This window comes from Pezoporus wallicus, unplaced genomic scaffold (assembly GCF_028554395.1).
Source record: "Pezoporus wallicus isolate ANWC-B61680 ecotype Strahan unplaced genomic scaffold, APGP_CSIRO_Pwel_v1 contig_6658, whole genome shotgun sequence".
NCBI classification, from domain to species: domain Eukaryota; kingdom Metazoa; phylum Chordata; class Aves; order Psittaciformes; family Psittacidae; genus Pezoporus; species Pezoporus wallicus.
This window is the reverse complement of record NW_026642312.1, coordinates 6,850,001-6,874,604: the sequence shown is the minus strand read 5'-3', so window position 1 is coordinate 6,874,604 and position 24,604 is coordinate 6,850,001. Positions and strand designations below refer to the sequence as shown.

The 24,604-nt window shown below is 40.7% G+C and overlaps 1 protein-coding gene across 18 annotated transcripts in view; it reads right to left on the bottom strand.

Moving 5' to 3' along the window:
* IKZF1 (IKAROS family zinc finger 1) overlaps positions 1-24,604 on the bottom strand; it is a 102,588-nt gene that overhangs the window by 24,567 nt on the left and 53,417 nt on the right. For all 18 annotated transcript variants that reach the window (XM_057428864.1, XM_057428858.1, XM_057428860.1 and 15 more), the window contains one exon: positions 21,028-21,147. In XM_057428864.1, coding sequence (XP_057284847.1) covers positions 21,028-21,147 — 120 coding nt within the window. The remainder of the gene's footprint in view (positions 1-21,027; positions 21,148-24,604) is intronic.

Genomic DNA, 24,604 nt, shown 5'->3' with positions numbered 1-24,604 from the left:
CACAGGCGTCCTCGATAAGCTATCTCCCACGGGACAAGCGGTGTGAGGAGCTCCACCCAGGTCATCACCCGCGACTGCCATTTCCTCCCACTGCTGGGTGCCCTGCTCCCTGGGGCAGCGCCAAGCCGGTATGCAGGAGGTGCCCCGTGTGCCAGTGCCAGCACCCGTCGGCATGAACAAATCGGCTTCAGGGGCAAGGAGCAAAGTGTAAAATACATCAACATCGTTTTCTGGGGGCTACGGTGAGATCAAACTGTAGGGAATGCAAACAAGTGAACAAAGCAACCAACAAAGTATGTCCTCTAGGTACAAACAGTAGCATTTGCTCCATGGTGCAGACTCCCATTAACATCCTGTTAGTTACCTGTGGGAATCCTCTAATGCACCAGTGAAAATAAGCAGCTTAAAGACCCTTGCACACTTGAAGCTAAGTTCTTTTCACGTATCTTTCTGAATTTGTGTTTCAGCAGGAAATGATGTGTAACCAAGCCAAAAGGCTGATGTAGCTCATACTTACTGTCTTTGTTTGTTGTGCTACTTACTGGTACATTTTGCACTGGGTTTAAGATGATTTTTTTTCAAAGGACTGTAAACTACCTGGCTGTTTGATGTTCGTAATCTGAATTATGACTAAAGTTAAGTTTTAAAGGCAAGAGAAAGAGCATTATCGAGAAAAGCCACGCTAAACCTATTTCTCAAGTTCCACATGTATGTGTAACCCATGCTTCCTCTATACAAAGTGCTCTGTGTCTTTACTGGCTGCATGGTAGAGAAGCTAAGGGAACTGCTGCAGGCTTGCCAGTAACAGACTTTATTGACACTTTTCTGTTTTGAGAAATAAGCTGGGAAGATTTTTAAACTGGAGAGAAAGCTTTGCTGACAAATGATGGCAATAACTGAGCTTCTCATCCTCAGTGTCTTTGTCTCTTCTGTTTCCATTATCTGTTTTTTTATGTGGGCATTAAACAAAGAGGAAGTAGCAACAGGGCATTTAGCAAGAAATTTTTAAAAAGCAAAGTAACCTCAAGTAATAATACGAAACAGTGAGGTAAAAATGGTACTATATATGAAACCATTCTCAGCTCACACAGATACATATCTGTGTGGATACACATGCTATGTGCTGAACCTAGCACCTGTGAATCTGTGTTCTCCTGCTGTAGTCACAAACATGTGACTTATGCTCTTTCCCACACAACAACAGTTACCTAACAGAAGAATAGCCTCAGCTATGCTATAATCTAACATTTATAAAGCATCCCCTTCCTCTAATCCTTCCACAGAGCATGCTTTGGTGACATTCATGGGTGTTAACCCATCCTTAACTAATGCAACAAAATTTTAGTTAATGGCAGTTGCACATGTCAGCCTGGGAGAACACAAAAGAATGTGCACCCGCAAAGGTTAGTGTTTTGGAGAAGAGGAATGACTATGTTGAGATTTAACAGGGAGACCAAAGAAGCTCCTCACAAATGGGAGAGACAGGAAGGTTCTTACATGAAGCAATGCTGTCATGGCTGGACTTTTCCTTACCCTGCTGCAAAACTGAAGGATACTGTGGGGATTCCCAGCCAAAGGAAAGGGCTTAGCAAGTGCAGAAATATGAGTGAAGCACAGCTACAAAGTTAAGATGATCAGTTACGCACAAAAGATGTGAACTGTAGTTCATCTCTCTACTGTAGAGAGGGAATTCTAAGCCTGTTTGACTAAGGCTTTTAGACTGTAAAATCTGAACTCGTATAGAGGGTATTGGTCAGAACTGTACTAGCTGAAGACAGCAGTTATTACCCCACAGAAGAAAATTACTTGGGAGCAGTGAAGTGTCTTAGGGTCTGTGGTAGGAAGGGGAGGACAGCTCCTAGGCTTGCCATATAGCCAGTGCAGGGGAGGGGGGGACACTGGGACAGGCAGGAAGATGAGCTGTTTTGTATATTGCTTCAGATCACCTAAATTTCCCTTGCCTCGAATGCAAAGTTAGCTCTTGCAAACCTTCCCCTCTTCCTGCTCCAGCTCAGTGAGCTGCTTGCACATCTTTAATTTTGTCCCTTAAGTGGCACAGAGCTACCCTGTCTGAGGATCAGGCCTTGCAAGTCCATCCATGTGAGCACTCAATGTGATGTGCCTTCATTGTCAGTGAGACAGACATGGGGACTTTCACCAGGGACTGTTTAATGACGTTTTGAGCACTACTTTACACAAGTGTCCTTAGTTCCCCAGTTGTCAAAGGGTCAGTGGATCTAAAATTAGACTAAACAGCTGTGTTTAGGTTTGGGGAGATGCCTATGGGTGCTGTGCCAAGGCTGTGCATTGTCAGTCTCCTCTTTCAAGAAGAGGCCAGATAATGAAATGGAGAGGATCTTAGCCATTTCAAAACTTGAGGGAATACTTTACGACAATTTTACTATCTTGCCTACTCAGGAAACAAATTTGCAGAGCAACAGCTTCTGTGTCCCCCTCACCAGACAGGGAAAAAAAAACCCCAGGGATACTGAAAGTTTATTTTAGACTAAAGCATATCAAATGTAGTTATTGCTTTATGAGTGATAAAGTAGATGACCTTTCTTAGTACTATGCAAAGAAGGTAATCCTGAGGTACCCTGCGTTAATCCTGAGTGCTCAATTATTCTTCTAGAAGTATTAATTTCATGATATTGAAGTTTTTTCTATTTGGGCTGTAGAAATATTTCCAGAAAGTTTTGCAATGTAAACTGTTGTTTACATGATTGCAGTCCAGTGAAAGGAAATCCTAACCTACTTCTTCTGGGGAAGAGGCACAAATTGTTCTACACAAATCCTAAAGAAATTGTCTGAATGTGGACATACCAGATAGTTTGTGAGGATAAAAATGTCAGGACAAAATTAGTTCTTTCTCACCACATATTGCAGCTAATGCTTTGCTAAAGGAACCAGAGTACCCCTCAGGCAATCAGTCCTCTGTGCTGAAATAGCAAGAAACCCAAAATGGTGCTGGGAGACACTCAAACACTCAGTGATCTTGATCATTCTGAAAGTCTTCAAACTCAGTCCACCTCAGGAAAAAGAAGCCCTCCTTCCCCTTCCTGAATAGAATCCATCTTTAACCACATTAGCACTATGAGTAGTCATCCCTGACGCAGGATGCCTCTTCCATTAGCATCCAGTAATTACAAAGCTGTATACTATTTCCTTGGATCTTTGACCACAGTGCGAAGAGAAAAACCTAGATTTCATCGTTTTTCTTCAGCACCTGGCTCAATAAGAAGGAGAGATTGTAAAAAAAAAAAAACCCAAATGGTTTCTCAGACAGATGTGGAGAAATATATGACACAAGTTCAGGATAAAGAGTTTTCTATATGTGAAAGATATTACATGAGGAACAGCATCCTAGCTGAACTTCCTAGCTCTGCAAACACACCTCAGATGTGATTTGAAACTACTGAATTTAGGAGTCCCTATTCCTGTCCTGAAGGGTATCTCCAAAGTAATAAAGGAGCCATGCCACAGAAGCGACCTCAAAGTTGAGGTTTAGATGGTTTTCTGGTGCAGGTATAATCATGCCTCCAGAAAAAGGCCAGTATGTCATCCACTCAGGAGCAGCTTCCTCAAACTTTGAAGAAATCTTCAATGCTTTTAAGGCTGGTGACGGTGGCTTAAAATTATTTTACTGCTCTCTTGAATGAGTAATCCGACATTTGAAACTCATTGGAAACAGTCAAGATCACAATCTTCAGTCACAATCACCATACTGAGTATCACTACCTTACATCAAAGGACAACCGTTTTCTTAACATGCATAGATCAACAAAGCACCCAAGCCAACATGTTGCTGACAGAGCTTCAAGGGGAAATGCTTTAAAAATAATAGCAGTTGAATTAAATGGTTTCCAATAGAACCACTCTAGACTAAATCATGGTAAGTAGCCAAGAACTGACTATTATGAACAAGAGAAGCCTACATAATGCAGGCCACAGAAATCATTCCATCAAATTCTTCATTTCTGGCTCAAATTATCGAATAAGAACAGAATAATCTAATATGGTTTAACCAGCATTCAAATACTGCTTGAACTTCTCTAACCCCTTCCACTCATTTCAATATGCCTACCAATTATTTTAACATTTGCCTATCAACAAAAGATTAAAAGACTTTAACAAAAGCAACTGACATTTTGGGGCTCTCCAGCTTCAGACACTAATCAAACTAGATTGTCAGAAAAGAGATCAGCCTGACCACTGAGAAATCAGACCACTCTCTCAAGCCCCATATCTGAATTCTGGGCATCCAGTCACCTCTGAAAATCAGAACCAGCCTCTGTTTAGTATGCATGTGCAGGCAGGCATTTGTTAGCTCCTTACAAGCTCTTTTTGCTATAACCTGTAAATTGATCAGTGGAGAAGCAGTTAACAAAAAGGACATGGATTAGCATATTCTGATTTGAAAGCTCAGAGCTGGCTCACGCATTGCTTTCCAATCTGCAGCAGGGGAAGACTACCAAACCCTTGTTCTGCTGCAATACCCCACAGATTGCAAGAAACTGTATGGCAGCGAAGAGCAATACTAAAGTATCTAAACAGTTTGGGAACTTACGTCTCCTTGACTTTTAGTGGTATTCAGATTTTTAAGACAACCTGAGCTTTTCATGGAATGTGGAGAAGCACCAAATCCACACTGAAAATGCTGTTGAACTTGAGTCCAATTACAGCCATAGCTGAGAAACATCACAGGTTCCCCCTTGTCCAGCTTAACAGGAAACCTCTATCTACTGTTCCTCTAACTCCTTCCACAAACACACAGAGCAGTCTGGACATATTACCCATTTCCTCCCAACCCACAGTTGTTTATCTCCATAGCATCTGTCATGGTCTAGAAGTTTGGAGCAAGCCCTATACCAGTTGCTATGATGTATATTTAAACCAACTGAGTTGAGAGGCTTCTATGAGACCCCAGGGGAAAAAAGAAAAGAAGAAAAAGAAAAAGAAAAAAAAAAAACAAGAAAAAAACAGAAGAAAAGAAGGGAAGGGAAATAACACCTCTAATTAATGGGTGCCCTAGGAAACAGTTGGAGCAAAGTCCATGGGAGCGAGTTTTCCCAGCTTCCTGGTATCTCAAGAAAGCTACAACATGTCCTCATTTTCATCCATGGCATCTTCCAAAAGTTTAAACAGACATGGCACTAAGAATGATTTTTCCTTTGAGTTTTTATTGTTTTATTCTTTTTCCTGTTTTTGAAAGGGTGATGCTGCAAGCTGTGCACCGTGCATACCTAGCTCATATCTTGTAGTATATCTTGTCTAGTCTAGTATATCTTGTAGAGGGAGCTATATCTTCTCTGTGGCAGCAGAACTGTGGGAGACCCCTAGACTGGCACAGACTGGCAGCTCTCCTTTGCATTCAAGGACACAGTGATGATTCAGTTTCGGATTATGTTAAACGATTATCCCAAGTTCCCGAGCTGGAAACCTTGTGACTTTCTGTCATTTCGCTTCCTTGTTTGTAAATCTCTCCCTTCTTTCCTTCAGCCTCCCAGCCCTTCTTCTCCACTCTGCCCTGCTTCTCCACAATCCTGGAGGTGAAACCAAAGAGCTGCAGTTGTGACACTGCAGTTTGTGTGTCATATTGTAACTAGTTTCCACATCCTCCTCACTCTGTTGTAAAAGCACTTGAAGAGGAAGAAGGGCAAATAATGAAATATAGGAAAGCAGGAAAAGAGGAAGCAGCCAAGAGACAGCAGCCCAACTGAAATGCTAAGAATTATGGAGAAGTGACAGAAAGGGAAGCACAGACCAGGAATTATACTTGGTGGCTTAGCAGAAGAAAAACTAAATTTAAACAAACAAAAAATATATATGCTTAGCCTTTTCTGCCTCTGCAGCAGTCCTCTCCGACTTTCACCTGCTTGACCTATATTCCGCTTCCCACTGACCAACTGTGCTGCTCTGTGTGCTGCTGGATTTCACCAAACTTGAACCAGCCTTCCCTCCCTCTCCCTTGTCTTCATATCCACCAAGAGGAGAAACTCCTCAAATCACTCTCAGGTAGAAAAGAGGGAAATCAAACATGAAGAAAAGGCCTCAAAATGCCTAGCCACAGGGTGAGAAGGGTTGATTAGGCAATGGTCTTATTTGCTGAAGGCAGCCACAGAGGACAGAGTGATGGAAGAGTACAGAAGGAAATTGGCTAAAGCAGAGTAGGGATTGCCTAACTGGCCATTCTGCCTGGCTGCCAGTGGATGGAAGAGACAGCTTAGGAAGTCCTTCCACTCAGATCATGTACTATTCTGTCCCGCTTGTTCAGAATGAAACTTGGCCAGAGCAGAAAATGTTTGAGATTCACATGAAGAATTTTCTCTTCTCCATTTGCAGGCAAAAGAGATACAAAGCAGAAGATAAACCTCTTTAAGAACAATGCAGGACCCAGATTTTTACACTGTCCGATTTCTCTGACTTTTCAGCACGAATTTGTCTGATAACAGCCTGTGTAGAAAGTAAACACTTGAGAAATAACCCTCTATGAATATCTCAATTCTGATAGTTGTGCATCCCTTTCGAGTCAAACTCCAGTCTTTATCTGGTGGCTAATTGAATTTTGTAGTTTCTCAAGAAGATAGTGGTGAAATCCTGCATGTAAATGAAGAGCATTACACAAAGGTGCACTGTGGTATAATTATTTGTTCATCACCGCATGAAAACTACCCTGTTGGAAGAGCTCCTTCAAAACCATTTGGGGCTATTCCCCCACAAAGGAGGCTGTCAGAAGGTGATACGAAATGGGGACTAGTGAGGCTTCATTTTCTTTGAGACACTCTTGCACAGAGAATATCAAGAGGTTCAGCTATTTTCCCTACCATTTATCTGTGAATTAGGAAATATCTTCTGGGCCACTTGATTAGCATCCACTTCTTCAGCTAAAGTTAATGTCTCTCCTCTGTCCCACATTTTGGGATGTATGGGACCTAGAAGAGATGACTATACCTGTGTAGGAAGGAGTTAGCAGATTCCTCTTGCAAACAGCAACAGTCCCTTAGATGTTATGACTGTAGGAGACTTGGACTACATGTCCCATCCTGCACCTGTGACTGCTCTTCCACTTCCCTACAGATACAGCACCAATACCTCTACTTCACAGTGGTGTAGTTTACACATGATATTATTTTTCAGTGGAAGGCAGTGTGACCAAGCTGTGTAATACCTTGTAGATGTATGTGAGATGGACTATAACCATTGTGAAGGTTTTGCCTAGCTTGACATGTCCTACCTATTACAGGGAAGGGTTGATGCATCTTTTGGTTTTGAGGGACATGACCTGCCTTCTGGCTTTACTAGTTCTAGTCTGTTTTAAACTTCAGTGAAGTCCCTCTTGATTTAGTTCAGCATTTGCAAAGACAAAAACCAGTAATACAGTGGTTCAAGAAACAATGCTATGTCAAATCAAGTGAGTATTGTAAGAGAAAACTTAGCTATGAATGCTTTCCATGGAAAATGGACATAATTTTTCTATTTGATTTGGATGAGGCATGTCAAGCAAAAGAGGCAGAAATATGATCATTTTCCTGTCAAGCCAGTCATAATGTCACTTATTGTTAAACCAGGACAGCTGGAAATAGCTAAGCATTGTCCTGTACTGCAATTGTAGCCATAAGGAAAGGCATGAGTAGTTTGCTTGGTTAAGGAGCAATACCACAAGGGGATTTTCATGCTGATGTAAACTTGGAAAAAAGAGAACATTAAATAGCAATAGAAATGGGCAACACTTCATCCAGAACTATTCTTGGTTTCTCACTCATTACAGGTAATACTCATCTTTTAACAAAGCTCTTCTTCACAAGCAGTAGTCTTCTGCTTCAGCCTGTAGGGAATTCAGGAACAACAAAATTTAATGGCCTCAAAGAGGGACAGGGCACTGGATTCAGACAGTGGAAAGCTAGGTTCAACTCCTAGCTGAGCCACAGACTTCCTGTGTGGCTATGGGAAAGGCACTTAATCCATCATGTGCCTTTACTTCCCTATCTGCACATTTTTCAATTCTTTTTTAATGGGGATTATACTTCTTTTTTTTTTAACAGGGAAACTAAAAAGCTATGTTGCTGTCTAGAGTGATTCCTACAACTGGGTACAAGCGTCTCAAGGGTCCTAACACATGAGGCCAGATTCTGACCATTGCACTGGTCATCCTCCTGGCATGTAACCCATAGTTCCACAGAAGATGACTAGGGACCATGGAGCAGGCAGCAGTCATAGCTTGAGAGGCTGCATCACTTAGATATTTGTGAAAATGCTACCCTTGTCTGTGATATGTCCTACAGAATTATACAAAAGTAGGATTATTGTCCAACCTAATAAATCTTGGTTACACCCATAAAATACCCCATATCAAATGCTTGGAGCTCTTGGCCAGCTCTCTTTTGTTCAAGGTAAAAAAGTAGGCTTTTTCTTCCATGGACTAATGATGCAGAAGAAGAAGAGGAATGCTATTTTTCCTCAGATAGCCTTTTCCCATGCTACCACTCTGTTTCAATAGAGATGCAAAAATCCCAAAGGCAAATACCTCAAGAAAATAAAGCATAAGCTGTTTAAAACATCCAAACCAGATTTTAATTTCCTGCCACACTGTAGCCAACATAGGAGAAGTTCTCAGTGGTCTGAGAAAGGAAACAAGAGAGGGGCTCAGCCTGTACCTTTTTGTAGGAAATGACTTAATTCTGAAAACTGTGTCATCTCCAGTTCAGATTCACAGTATATACATGTTCAGTTATGAGGTGTGAAATCTCACTCCAAAACCAAATTGCTAGAGTATTTATTTTTCTGTAATGCAAAGGATCTTCAGAAACATCTCAGCAAAGAGAAAAGCCTGGACAAGAGTATGGGTTTGACCCCCTGAAATTTGGGTTTCTATCCCAACTTTATCCTCACCTGCCCACTCTCCTAGCACCAGCCTCATGCAGTGCTCTGTCACGCCAGCACTAGGCTGTACTTACACTCATTGCACTGACATGATCCAGGACTCCTGCTGGCACATATCAGGCATGGAGCTGGAAATCAGCTCTCCCCTTTTTCCAAAAGTCTAAGCAATGGAGTGGATTGCTCCTCTGTAATAACATCTACACTAATTAGAAGTCAGGAAATTAATTATTTCCTGATGCCCCAAATGATCTAATCATTCACTGCCAATATTATTTTATTCCTTCATGTACCATCATCAAATCCTTCAATTATTTATATTTAAATATACATAATATATATCTTAAATATATATTTAATATATATATTAAATATAAATTTATATACTTGTTTTATATTTTTTGATCTCTTTTTTTTCAAGCTAAAGAGACACATTGTTTAAAACAAAGTTTTAAACTTTGAACTAAACCAATCCCACTGCACCCTGGAAGAACACAGAAGACTACTTTGCTGCTGCTATTAGAAAACTTTGCTCTCTGGACTCCAGAATACTATTTATAGTTTAGATTCTGCAGCACAACTGATGACATCTCATTGTACCCTACCTCACACTTACCTTGGCTAGGACTTTTAAGGCTTAATTAATCAGTCACATATAACCTTAATTAGATTGTGAACACTTTGGTACATGCTGTTGGTGTTTGCAGTTTCTAGAGCAAGAGAGCTCTGTTCCTTTTCCTGGAACCCTGTGCCACAACATATATTCATACATAAAAACAACAAAATCATTGGAGAGAAATGGCAGTAGAAACATCCAAGGCTTAATTCAATCCCCTTCCCAGTGTTAGATAAATAGTAAGAGCTAGTATGCACAAGCAATTATATGCAACTAAAACAAGATCTGTGCTATGAAACTGGTGCCACGCATTCAGAGAATGATCAAAACTTGGCCTCCCATAAGGGTTGGTGATCTGTTCAGGCTATCAGCATTGGCATTTCCTGCCCTTTCAGCATTTATGGAATATTTGAAAGTGTCTAGTAGGCAAAGTTTCTGTCAGACTTCCTCTCTGCTCCTACTCATGTGTCCTAGACAGTGTAAGTGCCTTTTACTTGGAGGAATCCTTTTGTCTCTTTTTAAAGCATCTGCCCAGATTATATTTAAAATGCTTTTCAAATACTGAAAAGCAACAGACATTGCATTGCATTTTTACCAAATGCAAAGGATTCTAAGTGTAGAAATACCCAGATATATGCCCTAATATGCTATTACACAGTAGGAATCCTTCTACTTTCCCATGAACTACCAAGTTGCAACTCCTTGTCCCTACCAAGCCAGAGAGAGTACATCAGTACTACCCAGTCCAGGATTCATAAAGCACTGAAATTTCATACTAACACCCAGACAGTGTGGCTTGTCTAAGAGTGAGGCAAATTGAAAGTGTAAAAAATCTTCCCCGTTAAAATGCAAAGCAACTCTACAGAAGTTGCTATTTATTATTAGCCAAAGTAAACTTTGATATCTGTGCTGTGGCCATGCTGCACTGTGTAGTATAGTGAGGTCAAGAAGGGAAATGAAGTCCTGCTAACTCCACCACTTAGGAACACATATATCCAGAAATACAGTTTGAGCTATACAGGCTGAACAAGGTAATGGCCAGTCAGGTTTGTCAGAGGCTGCAGCAAATGTGCAGATTTTGTCTTCAGAAAAATTAACTTTTACCTGGTAAACTGGTCATCAACCAGAGGCAAAGATATGGGACTGGCAAATGATGCTTTCTTCATTTGGAGGACAGCATCTCAAGGAAAGTTGTTTCTGCCTTGTACAACACAAGATGACAACATTGTGCTACCTGAACATTACTGAGCACATAAGGCTTTCAATTCTCAGTGATCCCAGTATCATGTTGACAGGCCTTTGGACTCTTGGAAACTGTTAAATACCAGGACTGTCACTTGCATTAGTGCAGTGCTGAGAGCTCTCCTTACCACCAGGACAAATGAAGCATGGCTCATCCACAGCTTCAAATTCCTTTACCTGAAAGGCACCATGTCAGCCACAGGCTCACTCCTTTGGGGTAATGTGCTTCTCAAGTGTTTGTAGAACAGAACGTTGAAAGTTTCATTCTCTGTTGTCATCTTTTTTATCGAATGAATGTGCAGTGGCTGTTGGTAGTGCAGGACTGTTGCACGCTGCGGCAAACCTTCCCAGCAAGTCTTGTGAAATTTGTTTCTGCTGATGCAAATGTGCTATTGGCTAGAGCTCCCCATTGCTATCTGATGAACTCCCATCATATGCCTGAATGTGAAAAACACAACCCGCAGCCCAGAATGTGTGGATCACTGTGTTCTCAGGAAGTATGCAACTAATAAAACTATTTGTGCTCTGTCTTACTGAGGGTAAAAAAGATGGGGGGAAACACCACCATTGCACAGAAAAGACCAGTCCTAGCACACAAAGGTTAGGGACTGCATTTTGCTCAACTAGCCTGGCCTTTGTGACAGGGTATATTTCACACCCAGCTGTAGCTCCCCAAGATGCACATAAGAAGATTCCCTGAATATCACTCTCACTTTCCAGGATGAGAGAGTAGAAGGGTTCAGGGAAAAAGTGATTCTTGTAATCATGTTTTTGTAATTGTTCACTCACCTACTGACAAATCTCTAAGAAAGTTACTGAGTTAGAGATGCAACTGTTTTTAGTGGAAACTTGTATCTCAAGTGAGAGATATAAGATATTATATTTCATTAGGTTATTCCAATAGGTCAGCCATCTATCATTCTGCTGTGAGGACTAGATGTCCTCCAAAGCTCCACTATGCAATCCTAAATTTGGTACAGGACTGTAAAGGAGTGTTCTGGAAAAAAACACTTCATTAGTGTAACTCTCGCTCTCCATCACAGACTTTACATGAATAACACTGTAAAAAATTAAGCAAATAAAATGTCTGAATGCTGGAAGGAACAGCAGTTATGAACTGCAGGGGAGGATCCAAGAGCCCATGAAACCCTTCACTGCAGAGCCAGCAGCAGCAGGCAGAAGTGTCTTTCCAGGGCACTGGTTCAGATAACAAACACCAGCAGGAAGGATTGAGACGGGGTGCATGTCTCTCTCCTTTCCTCAGCAACCCCTATCTTCATGAGCTACTTGTGGTCCTTCTAGTACCATGACCCCATCTGCCTTCACAGCAGCCTCAGCCCAGCAGCTCTATGCAGACTGCAAAAACCACAATGGGTACTAGCAGATCTTTCTCAGCTGCTGCCCACTTCCCAAATGGAATTTACACTTAGGTTTCTTACAGGGATACAGACAAATTAGCAGGAACTAACCTTTTCCTCTTTTAGGTTTGAAAAAAAATAAATCTACATGACATAAGTTTATTTTGCGGAGTGTATACTTGAAAGATCTTTCCCTCTTAAAAGAGAGAAAAGCTCAACTTTCAATAGAAATGCTCTTTTCCATACATGTGCTGGTTTTTAAGGTTTTTTACACAGACATACACAGAGAGGAATTTGATTTTGCAGCCATACAATTTTATGTGTGCTAACAGGCATATCTTTATATGTATATGTGTGTATGTGTGTGCATTTACACATGTAAAAGAGAGAACATGGCATAAATGGCTCCTCTTGGCTGGAAAATGCATTGCCATTTCAAACTTCAAAGAGCGTATTAAGGAGCAGAAATGAATTACAAAAAAGTTTTAGAAATGAAAAATATTTTTGCACTGTCTCCTCAATACTGAGGGCTAAATCGTGTATTGCATAAATCAGTCTCTTGCATGGCACACAGGAAAGATTATTAGCAATTCTTCCACTGTACAGTTAATGTACAAACTTATTAATGTGTAATTACAGTAATAAACAGCATCAGACTTCCCTAGATTGTTTTGCATGGAGAAGAAAAATTCCACTTAACACCACAATAAGCCTGTGATAGGATACCAGTTTTACTAGGATCTACTAGCAATGTGGTGGTAAGATTAAACAAATGTGTTGCTACACCAGAGGTAATGCCTCATTACCATTATTCCTTCCCCATCTTTTCCAAGTGTTGGGCTCCAAAGCCACTGAAGTATTTTACTAGTACAATTATAATTTCTCATTTTTATTTCTACTTGCCATTATGTGGACAAATGGTCAGGAAGTTCAACCTATCCCCAGAAAAGCCTAGTTCCTTGTTTGACTTCTAGACAAATTGTTGTAGGTCCACACCTGCAGCAAAAAAAGTCCCATCGACCATGCTGGCCCTCAGGGCTTCCTCACCTCCCCTCCAATGTCCAGCGACGGGACGTGCCAGTTACAAAATTATTTGAATTCTAGGAGCAGAAAGAACAAACCCCAGCTTGGGAAAATGCCATGTCAGTGTGGAAGGGATGTTCTCATCTCTTCACTCATGGCTTTTGCCTGGGGAAACCAGGAGGGCTGCTCTGCTTAAGAGAGACAGAGGCATTCACAGCCTGAATTGTAAATACAGAGAGGTCGGGGTCAGGGTAGGAATGGGAAATGGACTATTTGACACTTCTCTTGGCCACATAGGTGTTTCTTTCCCTTTGCAAATCTGAGCACAAAAAACGAGCAGTGGGTCTCAGTCTACCCTACTTGCTTAATAAGGCAAGTAAATTTTTCATAGTGAACTTCATATGCGCATGTGTGGTTCTCACTCAAAAATAAAGTCTCATTTGGAAAGACCTGGAAAGATACCTCCTAAGCCCAGATGCAGTGCAAAAGGTGCAGAAACAGCAGTGTTCCCTAGCTGGCAGTCACCATTTCGCTGCTAATGAAACCATCCCGCCTCAACACCAACCACTGCCACCACTTCCGAGCATTGCAACACAGATTTACAGCAGGAAAAAACAGGCTTAATAATTCAGTCCATATATTGCTGAGATGCACAGCACTGTGAATGGGAAGGGACTGATCTCCCTCTGAAAAAAAAACACAAACCGTTATTAAAAATCCAGAGTGCAAAACACTTAGCTCAGACAAAAACCAAAACACAAAAATCATCAAAGATTTAGAAAGTTCAAATCCATAATGGGGATGTTGGCTGATCATGATCACAGCTTCTTACAAATACAGGATGTTTTTAAATGATGAAATATGGAAAATGAATATTTCCTCTTCTATTAATTGCAACACAAGCTGAAAGTGTCACCAACTTTAGTTAAAACCCACCTTTCCATTGCATTAAACATTTCTGTTACATTACTTAATCCGCAGGGAGAGCAAAATCCTGTGCAGATACACTCTGCAATATGAAGGAATTAACAATTCCTTTTAAAGCTCTTAACTGGTTTTATTTTTTTTTTTTTAAGGAGGGGTCAGGGAGCCAGCGAGTTCTTACTTTGTTCCATAAAATAGTCTAGAAGTTAGTTGTAGGGGAAATGGAAGGTGAAAACCAGAGTAAATCATGGATCTTAAGTTTTCTTTTTGGATCAGCCCTGTTTTGGTTGGAAATCAAGAGTAATTCTGTTCTTGCTCTGCATTTACAAATTCTCTGCAAACCTTCAATGGCTTTCTGAATCCCATTTTTAGGTAAGGATTTTGGCATGCCCAGGTTGAAATCTTATTTACATCAAAAGAGTAGGAGTTACTCACTTCCAAAAGTCCCATTTGGTGCCTGTGGTGTTACTATGGCTGATGGTGGGATGATATACTCCTTCTTGAGATTTCTTCTCATGCCTATAACTTAGACACCTAAATGCTTCTGGAAAACACATCCCTAAACCACAATAGATACAAGAACTAGACACTATCCTAACTTTTTTTTTTTTTTTTTCCAAAAAACAGTTATAAAGAAGCACACACCAAATGGGTCACTCTACTACATTCCCTGCATGTGTATCTTTATAACTCAGAAAACATTTACTAGGGGGGGAGGGAGCAGCACAACGTGTCTCACATTGTCTCTTTGAGGCTGCTGCTCTGTTGGCTTGCTTGTTCAGGGAGGACCTTAGATGATGCAGGACAGAGTTTCCAACAAGCTGTCTCTGGAGGCCATAATTCTGAAGTGCTGGCTGATCCACCTTCACAAGTTATCGGCTTGCTGTGATCACACTTCTTCACCATAAATAACATGCTGATGGTGAGCCTGCACTGGCTGCTATGGCATACCTAGCTGCTGTACGTGGAGCAAAGCATTTTCTGGAGAGACCATCTTCAAAGGCTTCAGGAAACCTCACCTAGTGAGCTCAATCAGAAAGGTTCAGGGGCAAATCTCTATCCTGCTGCAATGAGTGGTACTTGCTTCTGGCTTTGGGACTAGAGCTCCAAAAAGAAGCTCCTTTTATTTCTCACTCCTTAGCATAAAGGGCACGACCATGCTGGAAACCCTTCCCTGCAAACCTCTAATTTGGGGATACAGCCATGGTCATAATATGTTTGCACATTTTGCAAATGGACAGAACCTGGGGAGCTCACACCTGATGGAAGAATATCACTGCAGGTCCCATGCAGCCAGAAACCTCTCCTCTCTCAGGGGAGAGGCACCAAAGCAGGAGTTGAAATTACAGAAATGTGAGGACATGCTGAACAACATCAAACCAGCAGCTTGTTCCAAAATGGAGACTGTGTAGAAGTAGGTGGTCCCTGTACTGCACCTGAGTCCATCAGTTAAGATTTTCACTCAGCATACACTCCTGAAGAGCACTAGGGTTGAACGAGAACTTGCTCAAGAGAGAAAACAAGCCTACAACAAAAAGCAAGCAAAATATAGTACAGAATAAAGGGATGACTGGCATTCAGAGGGCCATCCAACATTTTGATGCAGACTCATTCCCTTAAAATAGCCTGAGGTTTAGCAAGCTGCAGTTATAGAGGTGTCCCCCAGCTTAAAATATGCCCCTCTTCCACCCAGAGCCTTGTATTTCTGAGTTGTGCTGCAGCCGTGGCTGAGATCCTGCGAGATAATTTTAACTCCCGAGCTAGAATGGGGCTTATCTCCGAGCCACATCTCTTCTGCTCAGATAAAGACAACTTACTCTAACTGCAGATCAGATCAGCAGGCTCAGTATCCGTACCTAAAAGCCACACAGCTAAACACACTGCATCTTTCCAGTTGATATTCGCTGCTTTCTCAACGCTGCAGAAACAAAACGTGCACAGCTCCCAAGCTTTCACTGGCTTTTACACTAATGTTTCCCTCTGAAAACATAGCAGTACTCAGCAGGCGCCCATGAAATTGGCCACAGCTACACAAGCTACACAGTGAAATAAAAACCCCATAGGTTCACCACTCACTGCAACATCATGTTGCCACACAGTGGCAAAAGAAACTATACTCCTACCAAATGGGCCAGGAGTAAAATAATTACTCACAAAACTAAAGAGAAATCACTGCAAAAGTACAATAGCCTGTTAGGATTAATTCTGCTCTCAAGGTTTTGATTTTATCACGTTTCAATTGCAGCAGAAGATGAATTTTTACATGCCTGCTTACACAGTGGTTCTGCCCTGGCTTATATGCAGGCTGAGTTAACTGTTCTAATGCAGCACAGCCTGTGTGCGGACTGTGACAGCTCTTCTTTCCAAACTAGCTCACTCTTCCTTCTAGAAAGTACTTGCAAGTTTGCTTTGAAAATGTTCACCCTCACTACTTGCAGCAAGCATTTTCAAATCTGATAAAGAAATTTGCCCTTCGAAAGACAGCCATTTCCTACTGACCTTGTGAAAATTCATGCACATTTTTTTTGAAGTCCTAAGTCATTACATTGAGCAGAGCTTGTCTCTGGGAGCGTGGCTAATTCCTCAGCTTCCCAATGGCCCTGCATACCTGGGTCCTCTCCACTTCAGTCCAGCACACACTTTCACACTGTGCACATGCAAAACATACCTTTGAAGGCTCGTATATACCATATATCCTATACATCATATATAAGGGCATTCATAAAATTTGCTATATGCCTTCTCCCATGTAGTAAACCACCCCCATCTTTCTCTCTATAAAGATTCCCAGAAGAATTTTGCATACAAAATGAAAATAATCCAGACAGAAATATCTGCTGTGTTCCTCTTAAGAACAGATAGGTCACACTGGCAGGCTCTCAGAGCATACTATATCAGTCCATATTTTGGGACTAAAACCAGGGGCTTTGGACCAACAAGATGGGAGATTCCCAACTTCCCTATTTCTAAAAGTTCCTAAAATATTTAGTTACAAGTCTTCCAATTCCTTCAGAAGCCTCCTTAGTAGGACTTTCAAGGACTTGTTTCATTGTGGATGATTAAAAATGACTCCCCAAACCATCTTATAAAAAATTTTCTCTCTGCACTCAGAGCCAGTAGGGCTACATCAGGTGAGACAGCAATTACTAGCAACAATTTACAATGGCTCGTCAGCTCCTACAAGGTTTCATACTTCTGAGCAACAGAGATGCCTGTCTGAAACCTGAGCAAGTAAAGCACATTACAGAGCCCTCCAGGTTACTTCAGTTCTCTGAATGATTACGTGTCCACGTGCACACAAGCCACACGTGCATCTTATACACAACATACTTCCTTCGTAGTGAATGAGCTTCTATAGGAGGAGCACGCAAAGATGTTTAGCTCTGGCAGTCTTTTTCCTCAGCCCCTTTTCCTGCCCTCAAGAAATGCCAGGGCAACAGCAAGCTGAACCTGTCTGAGTAACAGGACTGATTTTGCAAGCTGGGGTGGGGCACTTCCCCTTTCGGCTTTCTCCCTTCTCCCCTTTGTCTGCAGCCTTTCCACACTTTTACTCTGCCTCCACCCAGCTATGTGTGGGTTGCAATGGATTTATGTAATGGCAAGCTGCTGTGGTTTGCCTGGTGGCCCCTCAGCAATGCTCCTGTCCATGTTCTCAAATGGTTGAGTTCCTTTTAAGGAAATAAAGCACTGAAGAAGCTCAGAGTGAGGATGCTTGCCTGCACCAGAAACCAGTTACTCGTGCAGATTACCACCTCTGACTGCCCATGGCATCCCCAGGATGCAAAGGCAATGTCAGTGATGCCAGGCACTGAGGCTCTGCAACTTCCCAGGCTTCTTCTTCAGTAACTGGGTTGTGGGAAGAAGGCAACACCAGTCACTTGACATTTTCCACTGGAGAAAAACAACAAAAACCTCTTTGCTTTTAATATCTCTTCCTGTACTAGTGTGCTTTATTTTAAACAAATTGCGAGTTTCTAACTTCATATAAATTTCATCTGTCTTCTACTGATGTCTAAGATCACCTTGAGTTGTTACTTTAGGCATCTTCTGTCAGTTGCTCAAGAGTTTCAACTAAATTTTGTGAGATGAGTTCTCTCTACCTCTTGTCTCAGAAAGAACATACGTGTTATATATTCCAGGTCCAGACTGTAACATGTGACAATGATGATGATCACTTTTTTTAGTGAGAAACCCTTGATTTCTGAGTTGGAAGTCATCTTCAGCACCTGACAGCCGCCTGTGCAGAAATGATGAGCCCACAGCCTCTTTCTGAGGCCAGTAACACTGTGAGATGGCATCAGTGGCTTTTATCCATTGATGGCCAGCTACAGTACAAGCAGTTACTGATAAAGGAAGGTACTGCTTGCCTTTCTAGACAAATACTGCAGCTACAGCAAATGGCTTTTTCTTCATGAAGTAAGGTCTGGCCTACAGCTCACTGAATCATTAGTTTCCCAAAAATGACTTGAATTAGTCCCAGGGTAGAAACAGCCCTAAATTGCAACCTCTACCACATACAGGATGTTCAGTACTGATTATCCACAAAAGGTGCACCAAATATTTAACCTGAAACTTGAATAGAGACAGTAAGAATCAGCAGAAGATATTTCAAATCAGCTCTTATGTTACATGTTAGCATGGGAAATAGGGCTGCGTGTCCAAAATAGGCTGCAAAGCACCAATTCTGAATGGAAATTTAGGTGGGATGTGTACTTTTGAATAAGTTAGATCATAATTTCAAAAGGATATTTAGGAGAGATCCTAAAAGAGTCTCCAGTGCCTTAAAGAGCTGTGAGAAACCAGTTCTTTGCTTGGCTGAAAACATTCCCTGTGTTTTCTAGAAAAATTAACTGTAGAGCAGGTTGGTGAGCAGAGTAAGAAGACAAAACAGTAAAAAAGTTTTAGGCATCAGATCAGTCTGAGAAGGAACTTTGGGGTGGAGAAGATGACAAGGAAGGAAGAAGCACATAAGCATCAGAAATTAAGCTTGCAGGAAGAAGCTGCTGAACACATAGTGTCATTCTGGGAGTCACAACATTAAAAACATAGCAAGCTCAACAAGGAAATGAAGAGATATAGCAGTGACCAGAACATGTCTTTTAAGATGTTTCTGCTTTGTTGAGCTGCTTTGGGTTATATTACTAGAAACTTTTGATGACTTTACTTCCACAAATGACCTTTTTACACTAGCTATCATTTTTGTATTGGTCAGAAGCAACACACATCTTGGGTGCCTCTGTCTGGGGAAACACATCAAAGCATACACTTCATGAACCTCTGGACACCTCCTTTATGACATTTGCACCCTCTCTAGTAATTTTAAGTGACACACTCAAAATCTGAAGGCACCCAAGAAAATCTGGCCGGTCATTTGAGTACTTTAACTTCTGAAGTCTCTATTGTGTCTTCATTCTCAGAGCAGGTGATATGTTTCAGATGGCACTCTATCAGGTCTATAGCACCACATACAAGCCTCAGTCTTCAGGATGGAGGAAGCGAGAAAAGATTTTTTTGAAGCTAGAGCCTATCCTTCTTTTCTAAAAAATAGCTTATTTCCTTTAATCCTTGATCTCTAAAATGGTAAATTGATGAAAAAGGGTGATAAATTTTGACTCCAAGGTTAAAGGTTAATACACAAGCAGTAAAAGCAGGATTTTGTCCAAAAAGCTTTGAACTGAGAAACAAAACACTAGGTAAGTGATCAGATATTAAAAAGCATTTTTAAAAATCAATTTGTTCATAGGGTATATCAGTATGCATGTAGGAGCTGAACTTTATGCTCACATTTTTGGAAAGAGGGGATCAAGTGTTAAATAAAGTGAAGATGCACAAGATGCATTCTCTACTAGGTAGTCCTGAAGTTTGGGAGTAGGGTCTACTCCTAATGCTAACACCATTCTGCTGTACTACCTTGACCTGATTATTTTATCTTCTGTGGCCTCCTTTTCCACCCTACTGACCTTTATCAGACTTATTTAGACAATAAATGCGTAAAGACACTTGCAGTCTTTCTGTAAGCAGTCTTCCACCCTGAGCCTTAGTACAGAAATGTAAAAAATATGAGCAGGACTTTTATTTGTGGATAAACAAACATATTTTGATAATCATTCCTCTCCTGAAATATTTTTATCATAGAGGGCATTGATCACAGTATTCTGGGAGTCACTGTGCTTTTACCACCGACCCTCCCCCCCCTTTTTTTTTCTTATTACTAGTAAAAAAGGATTGTACTCAAATAATATCATTTAGTCTTTTTAAGTGGACTATATGTGAGTTGGTGCATGCAGTAGTCAGCAGTGTTTCTAGTCCATGGTGTGGAGTCTGGGATCCCTAAGAAGAACTATCATTTTGTAAAATTGTTTCTGGAAAATAGCTTATCTTTATCCAACAAATTTTATCAGCTGTGGACTTTCCTAAGAGAACAAAATTCAAGTGCTTTGTAAAGTTCTGCCAGTTAGTAAAACTCAAGACTAAATGAAGATCAGCCATTGGAATCTGAAACATATGAATGCTATGTGTGTACTAATGTGGCATTTATAGAGAAATCTAAATAGTAGATAACATTCAAGATAGCATTCAAATTAATAATAAAAATAATAATAAAAATACCTGAGAGTTCACACTAAATTTTTATCAAATCTGAGTTCAGAAGACCAGGAACCACATATTTAATTCCATCTCCTATGCAGAATGAAAACCATCTTTCCTGGGGAGAACTTCATGCAATAAGTGACACTTTAGAAATAAGATTAGTAGGATCTTTATAACTAACTTCTCTGTGGATGAAAAGGCTTTCTGTACTTCAAAATGCCTTTCTCAATGAAAAGGTTGCACAAAAAACAGTAAGCACTTGAGTCATCCTGTGCTGAACAAGATGAAAATTCACAAGACCTGCCTGTATACCACCTCATTATATAGTGCTTTAAGACTACTGGCATATTATATTATGTACTAATATTTCTTATCAGAGTGGACTAGTCATCTTACCCAAGAATCTGTCATTCTTGGCACTCTGTTGTCCTCCAGTACTAGTTGAAAGGTCCTCTGGTACAGGCATAGGTTCATCTGCATCATCTGGCACATCACTAACTGGAGGACTTTCCTTTCCTAGTAGTGAAGAAAGTAGCATCAGTCAGAGTAGTCTTATTTCAAAATAATACCATAAGAGGAACCACAAACCAAACAACTTAGCAAAAAGACCTAAACAGTACTGAAAACATGACATTCTTAGGACCAAAACCTGCTGTCCTGCAGATAAAAGTTTTAGTGCTGAATGTATGACAATAAGGAAAATAACTCTCGCTAAGTAATGAACTTTCAGAAATGATGAGGTTTCTTGGATTAGCTCTCAGTCACAGCACACATGTCCTGCCCACAGTACTATCCCTGTCTTGCAGATCTTCTTTTAAAATGTCTTCATACATCTGTAACAAAAGCATGACTTGGAAACAACTACCAAAAGAATTATCTAAGTGATTAGTTTCATTGACTATTACTAAAAGGCTGGTCTTTGCATTAACAGCAAAGAATGAAAAAGGCCCAGAACAGGATTTGAACTCATTAATGTTCACATAAAACCTTTGTCTCCAAAATGAAGATGTTACTAATTTACACCAATACAATCTATTAGACATCCTATGGCAATCAGAGCACCAGCAAAGACTGTAATTTCATGGCACAAAGGCCTAGCAAATTAGTGAGGGTTTTCTAATACGAATTCCCTCATTAACACACAAACATTCATTAATTCTGAAATCACATCTCAGAAAAGGAAAAATTAAAACATACACAGCTCACTTAAGTTTTCCTCCCAACCTTCTGGATGGAGCAAAGCGTTGTGTTTTCAATCTGTACTGATCATGAGGGGGGAGAAATAACAGGTAGATTTAAGTCATCTCCCAAATTAGCTGGGTTGGGTTGTTTGCACAATCTAGGTTTAAATCAACAAAATGAGTGTGGAACAGTTTCTTAGTGACGTTTCTATCAGACTGTGGAATAACTTCTGAGCAGGAGTGGTGGGAATGGCGTCAGATGAACTATCTAAAGCTGCAGCTGGAGGACTCAAGGATTAACAAAGGAACAGTCCTGCACTGGCAGAAGTGAAGCTGGCTTCATTGGGGTACTCTTAAATGGGCGAAATCACACCCACTGGGTGCAAGTGCAAGAGTATAGGTGGATTACATAAATGGAAAAGAAGGACTATGAATTTTACAGCAGAGGAAAGTAAAATCAGAAATTTTATTAAACAGGTTTTGTCATTCACTGTTTAGCTCTTTATTTAGTTATTCCTATATTTTTCTGCACTCTTTTTATGGGACGTAAGGAATTCAAAGAGCTGCCAGCAACTTTCCAATGCAAGTCCCATATTGCCAAGTTGAAGTATCTCTTACAGATAGAAAGCATGGGCTAGGAGAGACAGCTGAAATATTTCAGCTTTTTCATCATATCTCCTCCATCCCTCCAAAAACTAAAGCAAAAACAACAACAAAAAAAGAAGTTTATTTGCAGGACAAGAGGCAGTCTGATCAGACTCAGGTCTCTTGACACTACATACAGGTTAAGGAAATCTGTTAAAAATTAACAGTAATCAAAAGACACCTGCACTTTCCAAAGTTCAACTTGTGCTCCAGTCAGAATAAAGGAAGTTGAGCTGTGACTTAGTCTGGATTCAGAAGAACACTTTCCCTAAAAACCTGAAGGCTTTTTTTTGGCTTTGAACCAATATAAACACATACCATCAAACCTATGAGATAACAAATAGCAAATAAAACTAAAAGTTTCTTAGTATGCAGTTAGGCATCCAACAATAAGCAGGCTAATTAAGATGCTTTGAAGATAAGTCAAAGCTGCTTTTCAGAACAGAAACTGTTAGTAGATCAGTACTTTTGTAGTTTGTGGTGAACTGTTTGGTTCACTAACCAAATACCAATCTTTTACTTGTTAAATTAATAGCCATTTGCTCAGTCAGCATGAATCAGAATAGCCTCAAAGACTTGGTAGGGCAGAAGCCAGAGATCTAGTATGCTTCCCTCTTTGCAGGAGACTGCAGTTAAGAAAACTTAGTAAACTTGGCTTTAATGACTCCTTTCTTATCATTTGATTTCCTCCTGTTACACATGATCCAGAAATCCCTGCATGCAAAAAGGCAAGGTGGAAATAGTAGACTTAGAAGAGATACATTTGTCGAGTTCTGTGTCTGGGATTCTAGAGTGTGATATTTGTATTTCATGCCTTAACTACCTCTAAATTGTTACACCAGGATAAGTTCACTGCTGCATGGTAATCTTATAGATACACAATCTCACTAACATCCTTTTGCCAATGAATTTAGAAATAGAAGGCAAGGGGAAGGAGGAACAATTTCACTTTTAGTTTTTAACAGGCACGTCCAGAACAATAACTGCTTGAAGGTACGGAGCTAAAAAAACCCTACATAGTGGCAAGTATTGGGGTAAATTATTAAAATGTCATGTAACAGAGTAAAGAGCCATAGATTTATTCCATTTTCATTTTATATTTTTTCTCAAAAATAAGAATTGAAGCATAAACAATGAAATTTAATCTAGGGGCAGAGAGATGTCTCTATTTTATTTTATTTTCTTTTTAGCAAAGAGACACCTGACACATCAAACTGAAAAGACAAAGGTGTTGTAGAGTTGAGGTTCTGCTTCGGCACTGCTGCTGGTGCCCTTGGTTAAGTCATAAATGGAGATCAACTATAGGCTGTATCATACATTCCCCCAATTTATCCTGAAGCTCTGAAAGTGCCTAACCCATCAAAGGTCCTCAACTTCACTCTACTTGAGTTTCCTCATCTCTGCCCCAGCGATATAGTTAAAGACATGAGGAAAGAGAGGAAGGGGGCAAAGTGCCAATTCAGTTCATGCCAGGATGATGCTGCTGGAGCTACGACTATAAAAATGGAAGCCAAGAAGGGTTTTCTTACTAAAATCTCCATCCTTTCACAAACTAAAGTTGGGTTTAATACCTGCAGTTTGTTTCCCATGAAAATGCCAGATTCACTGGAGAAATTTTCATAGAATCATAGAATGGTTTGGAATGAAAGGGACTTTAAAGAACATCCAGTTCCAAACCCCTGCGACAGGCAGGGACACCTTCCACTAGGACAGGCTGCTCCAAACCCTGTCCAATCTGGCCTTGAACACTGCCAGAGATGGGGCAGCCACAGCTTCTCTGGGCAATCTGTGTCAGTGTCTCACACTCTCATAGTAAAGAACTTCTTCCTAATATCCATCTAATCTACATCTACCCTCTTTCAGTTTAAAGCCATTCTCCCTTGTCCTGTCACTATATGTCCCTGTGAAAAGTCCCTCTCCAGATTTCTTGTAGGCCCTTTTTAGGTACTGGAAGACTACTATAAGGTTTCCCTGATCCTCCTTTTCTCCAGGCTGAACAACCACAAGAAGATGTAAGAAAAGACAGACATTTTTCTGGAGGAGAGTCACAACCCAATTCACACCCTGGTTTTACTAGTAGAACTTCAAATCTCCAGTGATAAGAAGAGAGTTGCTCTGGGACGGGAACCAGGCTCTCAGGTAGGAGA